The sequence below is a fragment of the Rhinolophus ferrumequinum genome, chromosome 16 (genome assembly GCF_004115265.2).
Source record: "Rhinolophus ferrumequinum isolate MPI-CBG mRhiFer1 chromosome 16, mRhiFer1_v1.p, whole genome shotgun sequence".
In the NCBI taxonomy this organism is placed as follows: Eukaryota; Metazoa; Chordata; class Mammalia; order Chiroptera; family Rhinolophidae; genus Rhinolophus; species Rhinolophus ferrumequinum.
The window spans coordinates 56,206,648-56,222,281 of NC_046299.1; the positions used below are offsets into that span (position 1 = coordinate 56,206,648).

The 15,634-nt window shown below is 50.1% G+C and overlaps 1 protein-coding gene across 2 annotated transcripts; it reads right to left on the reverse strand.

Annotated features, from left to right (window-relative positions):
• Positions 1–1,634: 1,634 nt before the first annotated feature.
• LOC117036194 (pulmonary surfactant-associated protein A) lies at positions 1,635–8,019 on the reverse strand. 2 transcript variants are annotated; one of them, XM_033130926.1, is made up of 6 exons: positions 7,934–8,019; positions 5,541–5,759; positions 4,524–4,718; positions 4,116–4,235; positions 3,292–3,369; positions 1,635–2,093 (listed from the first exon to the last, which is right to left on the reverse strand). In XM_033130926.1, exons 2-6 carry the CDS (start codon positions 5,698–5,700, stop codon positions 1,717–1,719), a joined length of 930 nt encoding a protein of 309 aa, XP_032986817.1. In that variant the 5' UTR covers positions 5,701–5,759; positions 7,934–8,019; the 3' UTR covers positions 1,635–1,716. The 2 variants fall into 2 exon arrangements, with proteins under 2 accessions (XP_032986817.1, XP_032986818.1); XM_033130927.1 differs by having other exon boundaries at positions 7,924–7,998.
• Positions 8,020–15,634: the final 7,615 nt, after the last annotated feature.

Genomic DNA, 15,634 nt, shown 5'->3' on the forward strand with positions numbered 1-15,634 from the left:
TTCGTGAAAGAATGAGTATTTCTGCTCATTCCCATCTGGATTTATGGGTTTTAATCCACAGTCTACTCTTGTCCAACAAAAGGATTATATGCATTGTGGAAGAGCGTTCAAAGACGTGAAGTTGAGAGAAGTGGGGACTTTTCTGCAGATGGGACAAATATGTGGTTGCCTCCTCGTGCAAGTAGGAACATGATCTGATTTCCACAGAGCCCTGGGGCATGGGGGCACGGTCCCATTCCATGCAGACCTGAGACTGAGATGGTTCACAGAGGCCTTCGACAGAGCCCTGATTATGGAAAACATCCAGGTGGCTGAGTGGGGAGTGGCAGGCATGACATCACCACCCATAAATGGACCACGTGGACTTGGAGCAGGAGTGTATTAATGCCAGCTATCAACACGGATGTTCTTCCATATGTTCTTCTAGATGTTGTCTGTAGCTCCCCATTTGCCTATGCAATCTGAGGGTGAAGGGCAGGCAGTCCCTTCCATGAAAAAAGGAAGCACAATCTGAGATTGAATTTTCCTTTTTTTAGGTAAGTGAGCGCTCCGAGCTAGGATTCAGCATATGCACACAATTACAGAAATGTGATGTTTCTTGGAATCAAAGCAATGGAAACTGACGTTAGCACATTCACGATTTATTACCCTTAAATCATTCCTGTTCAGCTAGATGGTAGGGTGGGCATGAGTGTAAGCTTCAGGGTGAGGTTCAGAGGGGTTTGAGTCCAGTCTCCGCCACTTCTTCATGTACTAAAACTCAAACAATGAACTGCTCTAAGTTTCAATGTTCTCATATGAAAACCAGGGAAAGTCATGCTGGTTGGTTCCTTGGCATTGTGTAAAGATAAAATCATATTTTATAAGATGTATTAGAAGTGCTTGTCAAGGTGCCTGGTACATAGTATGTGCTCAATAAATAGTCAGGGGTGTGAACACATCACTGAGATCTGACGTGGTATGGGGATATACGGCCACCAGCAGGAAGTTACTTGAGTTATTTCTGGGGTGGGTGGGTGGGATCATCCCCAGAGGAATAAGCTAGCTGCTTTTAGGTCTGGGAGTTATTTGGCCACCCAAGACTCAAGGAAGTGAGTAATGCATGCCAGTCATTGTGGTTGGGTTGGTCTCTACCAGGTTGGGGCACAAGCTGCCCTCTGATCTCATAGGGGGAGACTGACCAGGGTTGCCAGATAATCGCAAATGCTCCCTTAGCTTCATACATTTGGAATTTCCCAGAAGTTTGCCTGCTTCTATCATTTTGCTTGGCCAGAACTGCTATGTCTTGATGAGACTGGGGAGGCAGAGGGTTGCAAAGAAAAAGTAGAGGGCTCCTGGAAACCGGCACCCTGTGTGTGATTAGGGAGGGACCTTCAATCCCAGAACCTCACTGTTGCCAGCTATAAATGAAGGAACTGGACAATAAGAGGAAGAAGGAAGTCTTCATGTCTTGGCAAAGGGCAAAGGTAGAAGTGGCTGCCTAGAGAACAGTGCTGAGAAGGGGCTCCAGGAGGCGTGTCAGACGAATGAGACATCAGGCAAAGGCGTCAGGGCCCTTTTGGGAGCGGAGTGGCTGAGAATGCCTCCAACTGGAACAGCCAGAAATAAATTTGGTTGAAAGCAATGATAGTATTTCACAGATCGGGTGGATCTGCATTTATTGGGAGGCTGAAAGGCAAGGCAGGACCATATCGACCCTGTGGCCTTGGCGCCTGTTCAAAACTCACAGATGGCCAATCGGTACTGCAGGCAGTTCCTGTCATTCCACTGCCCATCTGTGTACATCTCCACACACTTCTCTTTGCCCCGACCCCTGGGCTCCCCTTTGTACCAGTTGGTGTAATTCACAGGGGCCCCATCCAGGTAGTAGAAGTCTCCTGGGGTGGGGCCCTCGGCCAGGCCCAGGTAGGCATAAGTGTTGTGCTTCTTCACGATGCTTGCAATGGCCTCATTCTCCTCTGGACTCTTCGGGACAGCAATGTGGCCTCCTGCTCTGGCACATGACTCTCTAATGGCATCAAAGTTGACCGACTGCCCATTGGTGGAGAAGACCTTCTCTCCCACTACCAGCATGGAGCCCTGCAAACTGAGAACTGAGAGCAGAGGAATGCGGCTCAGGCCACTGACCTCTTTGGCAGGTGAAAGGCATCCTTTTATGATGCCTTTCCCCATTGCTCATAGCCTCTTCCCAGACTTTCGGCCTAAGCAGAAGGTTAGCATTGAAATCACAAATGGTGGGTGAGGTTGACTTGGCTTGGATCCCAGCTCAGGGCAGTAGGAAAAACACCCTTGTCTGGGAACTGAGGGCTCTGGAAAACAGCCCCTGCTCAACCACCTGAGGCCCGCTCCTAGTAAGGAAGCACTCGTCTGCTGTCGAGCAAGGCCCTGAAGGAGAGCCTGGCCTTTCCCGGGACATCCCAGCCTCAAAACAATCATCTGTGACCCACTGTCCCAGTGCAGGTGGACATAGGGAAACATGCTTGGGCCCCACTTCAGGCTTGGCACCAGGACAAGAAAGAGGTACGGACAACCATCTGAGAACAGTGGATGCTGAGAAAGGAGCAAAGATTCTGGAGCCAGCAGACCGGCATGCAATGCTTCCCCTGCTACTTGCCAGCTGTGTGCCAATGAGTGAATATCTACAATTCCTGGACCTGTGTTCACTCATCTGTAAATAAAATAGGTATAATACGCACACATAGTGTTGGTGAGAGATTGAATGAAACTATATTATGAGAAAGTGCCAATCTAGCACAGGCCTTGCTATACAATAAGTGTTCACAAATGTTTGTTCTCTCCCACCCTCCTGTAAACCTAGAGCGCCCTCAAGAGAAGGGTGAGAGCCAGGCACACGTTTATTCTCTAAGTCCCTTTACCTCACTTGCGCTCTCAGCCTTTATGCTCTCTCCAATCTCTTCATCTCCGCCTCTCTGTGTGTCTTCCCTCCCTCTTCCAGTGTTATCTTTCTAAATTCTATTAATTCATTCATCCATTTAACAACTATCTATTAACTGTCTTAGTATGTGCCAGAATCTGCAATTTCCTGGGATTCTAAAGAAAGCAAGACAGGCAGAGAACTTGCTTTCCCATGACATAGAATGCTAGTCTGCGTCTCCTCTGTCGTCTCTTGGCCATCAGTGTCATCAGAAAAGGGAAGCACTTATTCGTTACCCCAAGACCTGCTTGTCCACACCTGTTTGTCAAGTCTCTAGGTCCTGGGGCCTGGTACTAAGGATGAGGAGAATATATGGGTGATCCCCTATCCTATAATGTCCTAAGAGGTTCCCTTACCTCCCAATGACTGCAAGATTTGACGTCTGGAGTCATGGAATATGTTTTGGAGCTCCTCATCTAGATGAGCTGGAAGCCCTGTAGAGAGAACCGCAGGCAGGATAAGGGGAAAACCAACAGAGACTCCCACTTCCTGCCACGCAGATGTGATGGGAGCCGCAAGCCTGACATTCTGCCCTCTACTTGCCCACACCCACTGCCCACGCCCCACGTGGTAAGGGTCCATGATATTGGAGTGTGTTTCTAGATCTTCCCACCCTTGTCCTTTCACAGAGCCTAGCACTTGCTGAGCCCTTCCCTACTTTCCTCTCCTGCCATATGTTTTACTGGCTCTGTCTGCCCATTTCTGTGGGGTTTGCTGGTTTCTGGGCAGGGCCCCCTCTTTCACCCGCGCCCAAGGCCAAGTGTGGTTCTCTCGGCACTCTCCTGATGGACCTTGTTCACTACTCGGAGCCTCTGCTTGTGGGGCTCCCAATCAAACGTCTGCCTGGATCCTTGGTTCACATAAGCCCGTACACATTTCTGAACGCTTCCAGCACTTCAGCCCTTAGAAGGGCCTGCCCTGTCTCCCCATGCTGCTTTGTTTCCTACCTCTGACACCCTGTGTCTCCCCACAGCCGCCGTGATACGTGGAGCACTTTTAATACCCATCAGTCCCTGCAATGTGGCTTACTACCCAGACCTTTTTGATTTCTGCTCAACCTCATATTCTACTTAGGTTGAGCAATACGCCCCTTTTGGCCTCCACGGATTTATCTGGTCCCCATCATCCCTCATGTAGCAATGCCTGTGTTGCCACTGCCCACCTGCCGTACCCTGCTCACCTGGAGGGCCCCTCTCTCCAGGTTCTCCTTTATCTCCACGTTCACCAGGGGTTCCAGGGGCTCCAGTCAGCCCATCACGCCCAGGGAGACCTGGCATTCCTCCGGGGGGGCCCATGGGGCCTGCAGAGAGAAGGGGACATGGATGTATGGTATCTATCACTCACAACTGGATTAGACTCATGTGACTGGACCTGTATTGCCAGCTGGGCTGACTCATCTGTCACTTCATGGGCACTTTGAGGAGTGACCCTCCAATGCTGCTCCCCCAGAAGGCTAAGGCCCCCGGAAACTCCTGCCCTGTCCCACCATCCAGCTGACCCTTGGGCCCAGACCAGAGCCCTGAACACATGGGTCTTCTGAAAACAGGTCACTGTCCCTCAGCTGAGGGTAGGGTCTCCCAGCCAGTACCTGGAGGTCCAGGGTCTCCTTTGACACCATCTCTCCCATCTCTGCCTGGCAGGCCGTGGGATCCCGGAGTACCAGGGATGCCTGCGCTTCCAACACAAACTTCCTTCACATCGCACTCCATGCCAGAGACCATCAGCAGGATGAGGGTGAGGACCAGAGAGCACAGCAACATGGCTCTTACTCCAGCTGCTCCTCCTGCAGAAAGGAAGGGCTGTCAGCCCAACTGAAGCTTTTGCAAAAGTCTTCCCTTCCGTTTGCTGTGCTTTGTCAAGATTCAGGCACATAGCAGGGCCTGAAGGCCAGTGACAGCACAGATGAGAACTCTAGAAAGACCCAAACTATCCTGGGAAACTTCTGGCATCACCTGGCGTCTAACGTGTTCTCATGCCCCATCGCTCTAGCTTGAGGCAAGTGAAGAGTATGGAGGAAAGAGCTCTGGAGAGTCAGAGGACCTTTCTAGTAGAGCCTCTGTTTGTGTGACCGGGGGGTACTAACTTCACCACTCTTAACTTCAGCTGTAACTTCTGTGCCCTGGAGACAATCCTGACCCGTTCCCCAGGCTGTTGGGACGAGGGATGTGGTCACTCACTCACTCCATCTGTCCCTCATACTCTCAGCCACCCTCTTTTCAGGCTCTAAGCAATCATGTTCCTGAGGGTGGATGAAGATAACCAGGGTCCAGAGCCTGGCCACTCCAAGGTGGTCAATGATGGGGAGACCCCTGCCCCTGCTGGGGTGTTCCCTTCTCATTGGTCAGTTGTTCCCTTCCCCTGGCAGGCCCTGCTGAGTTCCTGGTGGGAATGGACCTGGCCAAGGAGCCCAGCAAAGCATGAGGATATTTTCAAGCCCACTTGCCTGCACCCATAGTTATGAGACTATGGAACAACTCTCAGTGGTGGGTGGGGAGGCCCCCTCCTTCCCAGTCTGGCCCTTAGTTAAGCCTGTGACCGCGGGGTTGGTTCTCCCTGTCTGCAACTCACGCACTGGGGAAGACCCAGGGGCTGGGGCTAAACTCACCCATACAAACAGAGCCTATGGATGTCTGCGTCCGGGTCAGAGTGGAGAGGAGGACAGCACCATTTATATGAATGCAGGCTACCAGGCTCCCTCTCCACCCTGGAGAGGCTCCTGTCACGAGGACCTCTGCTCCGAGGAGTTCCAGGCAGGAAGCAGCCATCTTGTTTACACAGCAGGTTTCCTCACAGAGCACTCAGGCTGGAGGGGCACTTAGCAAACCTGCGGAAGAGAAATTTCCTGTGGGCTGAATGTCTCCCACTGTCCCCAACCAGCTTCCCAAGCAGTGCAGGGCCCCATGGAGGGACCTGGCAGGGGAATCCTTCCCTTTCTAGGCCTCGGCCCCTAGTCCTGGCTGGTGGCACATTCTCAGTCCAGGGCCACCAACCCCAAACGCCCACCACCAGGAGAGAACATATGAAGGCAGGGACTCTTTTCCCAGGAGAGCAAAGAGACAGATCAGCAACATAGAGAGATATGTCCACGTGACTCCTTCCATTCCAGCTGCAGAGCCTCTTTAGCTCTTGAAAGGGTCCATGTGGTTTCACACAGTGCAGAGGCCCTGGCTCAAGCTGAGGGTGGTCAGGTTGATCTGGAACAAACTGTCTCTCATGGGATCATGGGATATACCTCAGCACTGAGCCCCCTGGCTTCCCAGCTCCTGCTTCTGGAGCTTGCCGCAGAGTTGGGTGGGCACATGGCTCAGAGTCACAGGTAATGACTGTGGACAGGCAATGCATGTCCCCCTTTGCTCTGCACAGTGGACTCAGCTGTGGGAAGGCAGGGCCGGGCCTGGAATGTCGCAGGAAAGCAGCAGTTTCTGTCTTTGGCCTGGGTGACGTCTGACAATTAAGTTCGTGAACTCATCCTAGAAAAAGTGCTACATACTTCATTGCTGAATATCACTATTTGAAGTACTCCCCTTGGGAAGCTATGCACCAACACCAGTGCCTAGTTCACCCTTCAAAGCAACTTTGGAACTCTTTTTCTGGAATGGCCATCAGAGCTGTCATCGTATTTCCCTTGATGTCCTGAATGTCATCAAAATGTCTTCCTTTCAATATTTCCTTTATCTTCGGGTAAAGAAGGAAGTCACTGGGGCCAGATCAGGTGAGTAGGGACGGTGTTCTAATACAGTTATTTGTTTACTGGCTAAAAACTCCCTCACAGACAGTGCTGTGTGAGCTGGTGCATTGTCGTGATGCAAGAGCCATGAATTGTTGGCAAAAAGTTCAGGTTGTTGAACTTTTTCATGCAGCCTTTTCAGCACTTCCAAATAGTAAACTTGGTTAACTGTTTGTCCAGTTGGTACAAATTCATCATGAATAATCCCTCTGATATCAAAAAAGGTTAGCAACGTCGTTGCAGCAAGTTCGTGAACTTAATTGTCAGACTTTCGTATGCGCCTCTAATAGATGAGATCCCCTGTTCAAGCACTTGATTAGGAGGGAATCTCAAGCTGTAGGCATGGTAACAACGGGGAACCAAGACAAGAAAACATTGCCATGCTTACCTGTAAGAGGTTTGAAAAATCTTGAGATCCTTAGGAAGTGTGGGGGGATTTGGGGTGGGGGGGAATGTGAGCTCAGCGGATGGAACCCCACTTTGAGGAGCAGGAAGCCAGCCAGAGCCTACTTGGCGTGCTGAGTGCTTTCAGCTGCCCTGCTGCTGCCTGCCACGTGGTCTGATGTGGGTGTTGGGCCCGGCGGGATTGGGGTGCCAGGGCCAGGGCCAGGGCAGGGCTGGGGTAAGTCAGGGAGCAGTTCCATCAAAGGGACTTCAGCTTGGCTTAGGGGAGGGAGGGAGGCCCGGTCAGCAGACGAAGGAGCAGGAACAGAGGTGTTCTTGGGCAGATTTTGAAGGGTGGTGGGGGAGGGGAGGCCACCACCTCGGATGTCCAGGGCCATGTGGCTTGTGGGGAGGGTGTGGATTTAGGAGTCAGACACTCCCAAGTTGCAGTGTCTCGCTGACACTTATTATCCACGCGGCCTTGGTCAGATCAGGTAATCTTTTCAGCCTTGGTTTTCTCTTTTTATTATTATTTGGAAGCAACATCAAACTTATAGAAAGGTTGCAAGTACAGTGCAGATTTTTTCTGAACCTTGTGAGAGTAGGTTGCCAACATGATACTCTATCACTCCAAATACTGAAATTTATCTTTTACACAAATTTATTGTTCTATACAAGCACAGTATGCTAAAACCCAAGACATTAGCTCTGATTCTGATATTATCTTTATTAAAAAGTGATGGAGTATCATGAGGTATTTTATTATTCCCTTAAGTCACCTGTTTATCTAATCATTTAAGGCGCTCGTGTAGCTTAATGGCAATATATAACAACGTGTCATGTGAAATTCTAATAAAATAACTATGCCATTAGCTACCTGGCCTTACCGCCTTCTGCATCCTGGGTCCCACCACTCTCCCTCTGCAACCTCGAAAAAGAGAATGATCCAAGCACACAGAACTGAGTGGTGCTTTTCATGTCTCTCTCTTTTTTTTTTTATCATGAGTTTTCTTTTGTCTGGAGTGTTCTGACTGTCCTTTCTGCCACAGAAAAAAAGAAAAAGAAAGAGGGAGACGGAGGCAGGGAGAGAGAGAGAGAGAGAGAGAGAGAGAGAGAGAGAGAGAGAGAGAGAGAGAGAGAGAGAGAATAATTATCCAGGTCTCCTGCAATCCACTTTAAATTCTCTACCATAATTAATATTCCCACAGTCATAGACGAGTGCTCATTCTACTTGTACCCAAAGACAAAGGGATAAACAAGTCAATTTTCTACGTATTCATAGATCCAGGTCTAATTTCAGGAATCTCGGGGGCAGCTCAACAACATGAAGGAAAAGAGAGAATTGAGCCTGTTATTCCCTGATGCAGTGAACACATTCAATAAATAAATACGTATGACGTCGGTGCCTCTCCAATAAATGTCATGTCATTAAAAAAAGACTCACATAATAAATAAATCTATTTTTATTACCGAAGCATGACAATTTGTTTAAAAATTCACGTCACTGGTTTTCCTTTTAATTTTTTTTTTTACCAACATAGCCCTCTTATCTTTCTCTCCGCCTCAGCATTTTCAATACTAACACTGCGTGCCTTCCACACTCCAGAGAAGCAGTAGGCTTTTTCTTTTAACCTTTATTGACGTATACTTGACATAACGTTGTGTAGGTTTAAGGCGTACAACGTGTCGACTTAATACATATGATAACACAGTAGCATTAGTTAACAGGTCCATCGCCGCACATAATTACCATTTCTTTTTTGTGGTGAAAACAGTTAAGATCTACTCTCTCAGCAATTTTCAGGTGTATAATGCAGTGCTGTTAACTATAGTCACCATGCCGTACGTTACGTCCCCAGAACTTATTTATCTTTTAACTGGAGGTTTGTTTGTACTGTTTGACAAGCCTCTCCCCCTGTGCCCCGTCTCCTAGGCCCTGGTAACCACTACTCTGTTTCTACGTTTCGGGATTTTTTTTAGATTCCACATGTAAGTGAGATCATATGATATTTGTCTTTCTCTGTCTGACTCATTTCATGTAGCATAATGCCCTCCAGGTCCATTCATGTTGTTGCAAATGGCAAGAGTGCCTTCTTTCTCGTGGCTGAATAATTGTGTATATGTCACATCTTCTTTATCCATTCCCACAGAGACAGACATTTAGGTTGTTTCCATAGCTTGTCTATCGTGAATCATGCTGCAGTGAACATGGGAGTGTAGATGTTTGTTTGAGACCCTGTTTTCACTTCCTTCCCTGGACCATTAGACTAGTTCGGCTGCCCTGGGCAGTCACTCACACCCAGCTCTGCTGTCCTCAAGCCCATCTTTGGTGTATCAAGGAATGTGATCATTCTCTGAAAAAAATACGACAAGGTCAGGCTTGAAGTCAAATATCCTTCCAGAGTTTCCTGTTTCCACTAAGGAAAAAGACAAATCTTCCTGTGTTCACAAGGGTTTGGTTTTCTGCAGCCACCATGTCGCTTCCGACTCATCATCCTCACTGAAGGCTTCGTGGCAGACGGGATAAGAGAGAAGGCCACAGAGAAAGTCCAGGAGAGTTCCAGTCGCAGGGGGAGGAGCACGCAGGAGGAAGTAATTCCCGGGGTGCGGGAAGTAGGGGTCCCTAGCTCAGTCCCTCCCACATCCTCGCCCACTGGCTCCCGCTGTGGTGCAGCTCTGGGCTTGGAGCTGGGAGGACCAGAAGGGGACTGGCCCAGAGGCCCTGTCCTCAGGTGTGAGTGCGAGTGGCTATGGCAGTGGGGACAGATGACTCAGAGAACGGAGAGGCCCATCCAGCTTGGGGGTCGGGGGGTGTGAGGGCCCTCAACGCCATTGAGTCAGCTGTGTGAGTCTCCACAGAACTTTCTAGAGAGGCTTGCTCTTCCTGGTCCTATGTCCTGGATATGTTCCATTCCTTCTGTGTGCTGTGCCCTTCTGTGCATCCTGTATGTAATTAACACAGATTACAGAATAATACCTGAGTGCATTCTTCCTGGACTTTTGATTGATGGCATTTCAGAAGGGACAAAAGCCTCTCTTCATACAGGCCTATAATGCTCAGCCCCCATATTCTGGGATGTTGCAGCACTATCTCCTTACGCTGAGATTTGGGGCCTAATATTGGCTACAGTCCGGGTTTCATTTTCTAAATGACCTGAATGACCAAGAAGAGAGGAAGTCCTCTGGAGCTTTCAGCTTAAAGGGGCTGAACAACAGGGCAGAGCAGGTGGTCCCGGCACCACTCACTCCGGCATCCTGACGGGCGGCTGGACCACAGGCATGAGGTTCCTGACCTCGGCAAGGAGGCTGCTCCCATCCTCGGCTGAGATGCAGTAGGACCACCCACGCTCCGCAGGCAGCAGATGCCCAGGGCTACCTAGATTTTTGGGCATCACTATTAGAAATAAAACACAAGCCATGCATATAATTTACATTTTGCTGGTATCCACATTAAAATTAAAAAAAAAAAAACAGGTGAAATTTATTTTAATGATATTTAACCCAACCTATTCAAAATATCACTTTAGCATGTCATCATTATAAAAGCATTTGTTACCTAGTTTTTTCATTCATTTTTTTCTTACTAGGTCTTCAAGATATGGGGTGTATGTCACACCTGTAGCTCATCTTGGTTTGGAGGAGCCATGTTTCAAGTCCTCCCTCAGCACAAGTGGTTGGTGGCTACAGGGCTGAACAGCACAGGTCTGTCGAGCAAGCCTTGGCCCAGGTTGTGTTGGCCGCTCAGGAAGAAGCTAAATGTCCTGGGGAAGAAAATAACCCTAAGGGACCAATTGTAGGAAGGGTGCCTGGAAAGGAGTCCCCTCAGCACAGGTGATATTTTAACTGAGACCTGCAGGATGAGAGGGAGGCAGCCATTTGGAGAGAGCAGATGAACTTCACGGGCAAACAGAACGACGTGTGCAAAGGTCCTGGAACAGGACAAAAGAAGACCAAGGAGGCTTGAGTGTGGTAAGTGAGGGGCAAAGGAACCCAGAATGAGAGTGGAGACATGGGCACTGGGCAGGCATATGAGGCCATGAATGTTATTCTGAAAAAACAAACAAACAAACCCTGAGTTTATTGTATCAGATATGAGAGTGATCAGATTTACACCCATTTTTCACGGCTCCACTCCTTCCCAGGTCATCAGTGACGTCCCACTGATGAATCCAACGGGCCACGTCCAGGCCGCCCATCAAGGACCACGAGCATCATTTCACATTGGGCCCCAGGCCCCTCTTTTCTGGAAACTCTGTCCTCACTTCATCCAGGGCACCAGACTCTCCCTGATCCTCCTGCCCACTGGCCATGCCTTCTTAGCCTCCTGGTCTCCTGGTTCTCCCTCATCTGCCAAACTCTTCACAATGGAGAGCACTGCAGTGCAGTCTGAGGTGCCCTCTGCCTCCCTGAGACGGAGGTGCAGCATCTCCCAGGCACACAGACTGTCCTCCCGCCACCACCAGCCTCCTCTCCAGTCAGAGTCCCAGCATCTTGACTGCATCCCTGCAGAGCCCACTATTCCCTCGTGGAGAGAGACAGAGAAAGAGAGAATCAGGGATAGAGACAGCCAGCCATGGCCACGTCCCTGCTCGAGACATGAGGGGACACACTGGGCCACGGACCCCACATTGCCCAAGGTCAGGAGCCAGGCCTGGAGGGTCTTCCAGAGCCGGCAGAGCCTTCAGGAGTGCAACGATGGCAGGTGACTACTATAGGGATGCAGAGACAGTGGCCACTAGCCACGACTGCTTCTACCAAAAAGCCTTGTCCAGGCAACCCAGCTGCACTGTCCCTGGGACATGTCCCATCGACAGGTCTGTTGATGCCTGTGCGACTTTCGTGTCTGGGAGGAGGGGATGGGTGGGCAGCATGTGTGTATATCACCTCTGTGTGTGTCCACATGCGTCTCTGCCTGTGTCAATATAGGAGTGTCTGGATGTGTGTCCTATCCAAGTGTGTGTGTGTGTGTGTGTGTGTGTGTGTGTGTGTGTAGGGGTCAGTTTGCTAGGGAGGGCCGCTAGCGTTGGGAAAGTGGTGCCACCTGGCTACTCTGAGCCTCCCGTGCCCAGGAGCAAACGAGAGAGCAGTGGCAGCCTTGCCGTATGTGTCATAGGGACCACATCCACCTGTCAGCCCACTGTGATCAAAGTGGACAGGTCAGTCCTGAACTGAAGATTACAGAGCCCTGAAAAGTGAGAAGCCATGCCGTGGTGGGGACATGGGTTGGCACCTCAAGCCAAAGGGTCTTGGGCCCCACGCAAGGATTGCTTCCCAAACCTGCAACCCTTCCCCACAAGAGGATTATTTTAGACTCAAAAATACCTTTTCCCAGGCCAGTAGAGCCTGATGCCAGCCACCTCTTCTCCTTACCCCAGAGAAACCCAGCCATCCTCCCCCTCTGCCATCAAGGGCACCAGCCATTATCACACCAGGGTGAGGGGTGCACAGAGAATGCACATACACAACAAATTCCACTCCATGCTCAACTGGGGCTTTGCTCCTCATTGATAGCAGTGACCCTCAATGGGCCTCAGTTTTTACACCTGTAATATGGGCATAAGGACAGCTCCTAGCTGATAGACACTGGCTGCAAAGGACCTCATGGGACAGCATTCATGTACATGATCCTTCCCCCCTGAGAAAAGTACTCCCCTAATAAAGGAGAAAGAGGGAGCACTCCTGGAACAAGAGGGGGCGCAGGCTCACAAAACGCTGAGAAATCTGGTCAGACTGATATGTGAACATTTGTCTTAACTGTACTTTCCTGTTCCGAAGAGATGGAATATTGGGGAATGAGTCCTGACTTTTCAGGGGCTCTGAATGGCCTCTTGTACCCATGATGAGGGATGGGGGTCCCTGAGCTCTGAGGCTCATCATCATCCCAGTGGAGCACGCAGAACTCCCAAAAGGGAGCCCCTCTATTCCGCAGGGAATGTGTGTGTCAGTTCTGCCCTCTGGTGGCTGCACAAAAAACTGCAGCCACCTGAGGGGCTGTGCCGTGGAAGGTGACACATCACCCTCCCTGTTCATTCATTCATTCCACCTTCATGAGGGCTCCTCTCATCAGGTGCCATGATAGGAGAGGAGACACAGTTTAATCGTCTGAAATCGTGCCCCCCCCAAAGGCTGTATCCACAAGAATCTCCCCCTGCTTCTCCTGCTCAAGCATGACTAGTCTGATAGATACAGTCTGCCCTATGTGCCTCCCCTTGTCAGGGCTCTTTTGACTAATTGTCCCATCCCTGTTTGTCTACAGAGGCTGGCTCAGTGTTACCCCTGGAGAAGCCTAATGTTAACCACTCTCCATTCCTGAGCCCCTGCCGGGTACCAGGCACTAGCCATCTCCTTTACGTCTACCATCTCTCTCCCAGACTCACAGGGAGACTTACTCCCTTGTAACAGAGACTCACTGAGGTTCCACAACTTAGCAAAGGTGGCACAGGCTGCAGGCGCCAGAACCTGGTTCAAACCTTTTTCCAGCTGACCCCGAGTATCTTAGGCATAGTTTCCCTGAAGAGCCCAGTGCATTTTCTGCCCACAATGCCCACAGCCATGGGTCAAGTCCTGGAAGGCTCCTCCCAGGCCGTCACTCTGCAAGCTGGACCTCTTTTAAGTCTCAGGTCCCAGGATTGCTTGCCATCTATCACCCAGAAGCTCAAGCCTTGCTCTTTGGCTGTAACCCATATCCAGCCCTGGACACGATCGATCTTGGCTCAGCTGGATGGTTGGGCACAGTGATTCACACTTCAACCCCCAGTCCCAAGGCTGCAGATGCGCCAGAGCTTGGCACAGGCTGCCCCAAGGCCCTTGGCACATGCATTGTGTACAGACAAGGGTGACACTGGGGCAGGCTCTTCACTCTAGATGAAGAGACTGAGGGCCCCAATGGACCAGATACCCTGGTAAGGTGGGGAGCAGAGCTGAGAATCCCAGCCTGTACTTGCCTTCTCCTGCCCTGAGTAGCTGAGCTCAGTCCAGCCGTGGCCAGAGACCTGACAACCAGACGGCAGCAGCTCTGCTGGGCCCAGACTACCAGGACACCCCGGGGCCCCTCATTCTACATACCTGCCCTTCATGCAATCAGCAGAGCCCAGCCATGCTTTAATCAACCACTGTTCACGGAGACCATGAAGCAACCTCCACTGTTCTCTTATCACTAAGCAACAGAGAAGCATCCGCAGAGAGGAAGTGTTCTGATATTTCTAATATCTCTGGTGTTTGAACTGCTCCCAGATGATAGAATGTTGTTTAAGAAATAGTGAATTGTGTCATCAAATTAAACTATTTAAGTTTTCTAGAAATTATAATATAATAATTTAACCATTATTTACTAAATGCTATCCAGAATTTTATATTACTGAGAAAAAGTAAAATCTGAGAAAATCAGAAAAAGTAAAACACTTCTGTGAAAGATTTTTAAACTAAAAACATATAGATAACTCAAAAACATGTTTGAACAAAAGGAGAGATTACATTGGGCCTTGGGGTGATTTGGGATTTGGACTAGCAGGAGCCAGGAGGCCACTCGTTTCCATCTTCTGGATGAGGCTGTCCAGGGAAACCCCAGCCCCTGAGGGAGGAGAAGGCAACGGCCCTTTCATGGGACGCCAGCTCAGGGCTCCCCCAGGCTTCCTGGAGGAAGAGAACATCTGCCTGCCACGAACTTCTGTATAGAGCATATAAAATGTATTATAGATGCTGGATTGAGGTTTGCAAAACAAGTTGTTTACTTGTAGGGACAGGACTATGGCCGCACATGTGTGAGACTGATAAGAGTGAAGTAAAAAACATGTTTTTGTGGGAAACTGAGCATAACAAAACTGAGTGATAAACTCGTTCACTAGAACAACTTTGGTTCTCACCTAAGAAGTAAACAAGCCCAAGAAAAAGAGGAAAGAAGCAGAACTCCAGAGCAGTGCTGTGAGTGGTCTGACTGGGGGCTCGGCTAAGACCCCCTGCGAGGCTCTGAGGGAGACACTCCAGAACGGTCGTCCGGGTCCGTTTGTCTGGGCGATCCGACAGAGTCCCCTGCGAGGGGCAAGCCGCGATACTCCGGGACTCTCCGAAGCTCTTCCCTGCAAGACCAGCTGGCCTCAGACCCGGCGTGGGCCCAGTCGTCTCTCCCGGACCAGGGACCTTTTCCACCTTCATTGACTCTGGGACTTGGTTCGTTAATAAATTCCATTCTGTGTAACCTTCTGTGCTTACCAGAGCATTGGCCTCTGGAGGAACACTTGTTCCCAAATAAAGCTGTTACCCTATCTGAACCTGTGCGTCAGTACTTTGTTCCCCGATTATGTCACAAGTACCACGCAGGAACAGCAGGGACATAGGCTCCTGCCCAGGGGTTAATGTCCCCTTGACTTTCAGGAAGAGACTGGAATGTGGTGACTGCCCTTACAGGTGTGACAACTTCACATCTGGATTCACTGGAGAAACAGCCTTTGGGAATGGAGGGGAGGAAGGGGCGGGGCGGGGGCGGGGAGCCTGGCAGCCAAGTTGGGGAGAAGCAGAGGGGAGCGCATGCTTCCTGACAAATCCGCCATCTGGATCACAGCCGCATGAGGGAGAATCCATGTCCAGAAGCT

Excerpts from the sequence above, each read along its gene's own strand:
- LOC117036194 (XM_033130926.1), bottom strand. The coding sequence starts at position 5,700 with ATGGCTGCTTCCTGCCTGGAACTCCTCGGAGCAGAGGTCCTCGTGACA. Across the intron at positions 4,719-5,540 it reads CATAGGCTCTGTTTGTATGG|GAGGAGCAGCTGGAGTAAGA; the intron begins GTGAGTTTAGCC and ends TCCTTTCTGCAG. Across the intron at positions 4,236-4,523 it reads AGGAGACCCTGGACCTCCAG|GCCCCATGGGCCCCCCCGGA; the intron begins GTACTGGCTGGG and ends TTCTCTCTGCAG.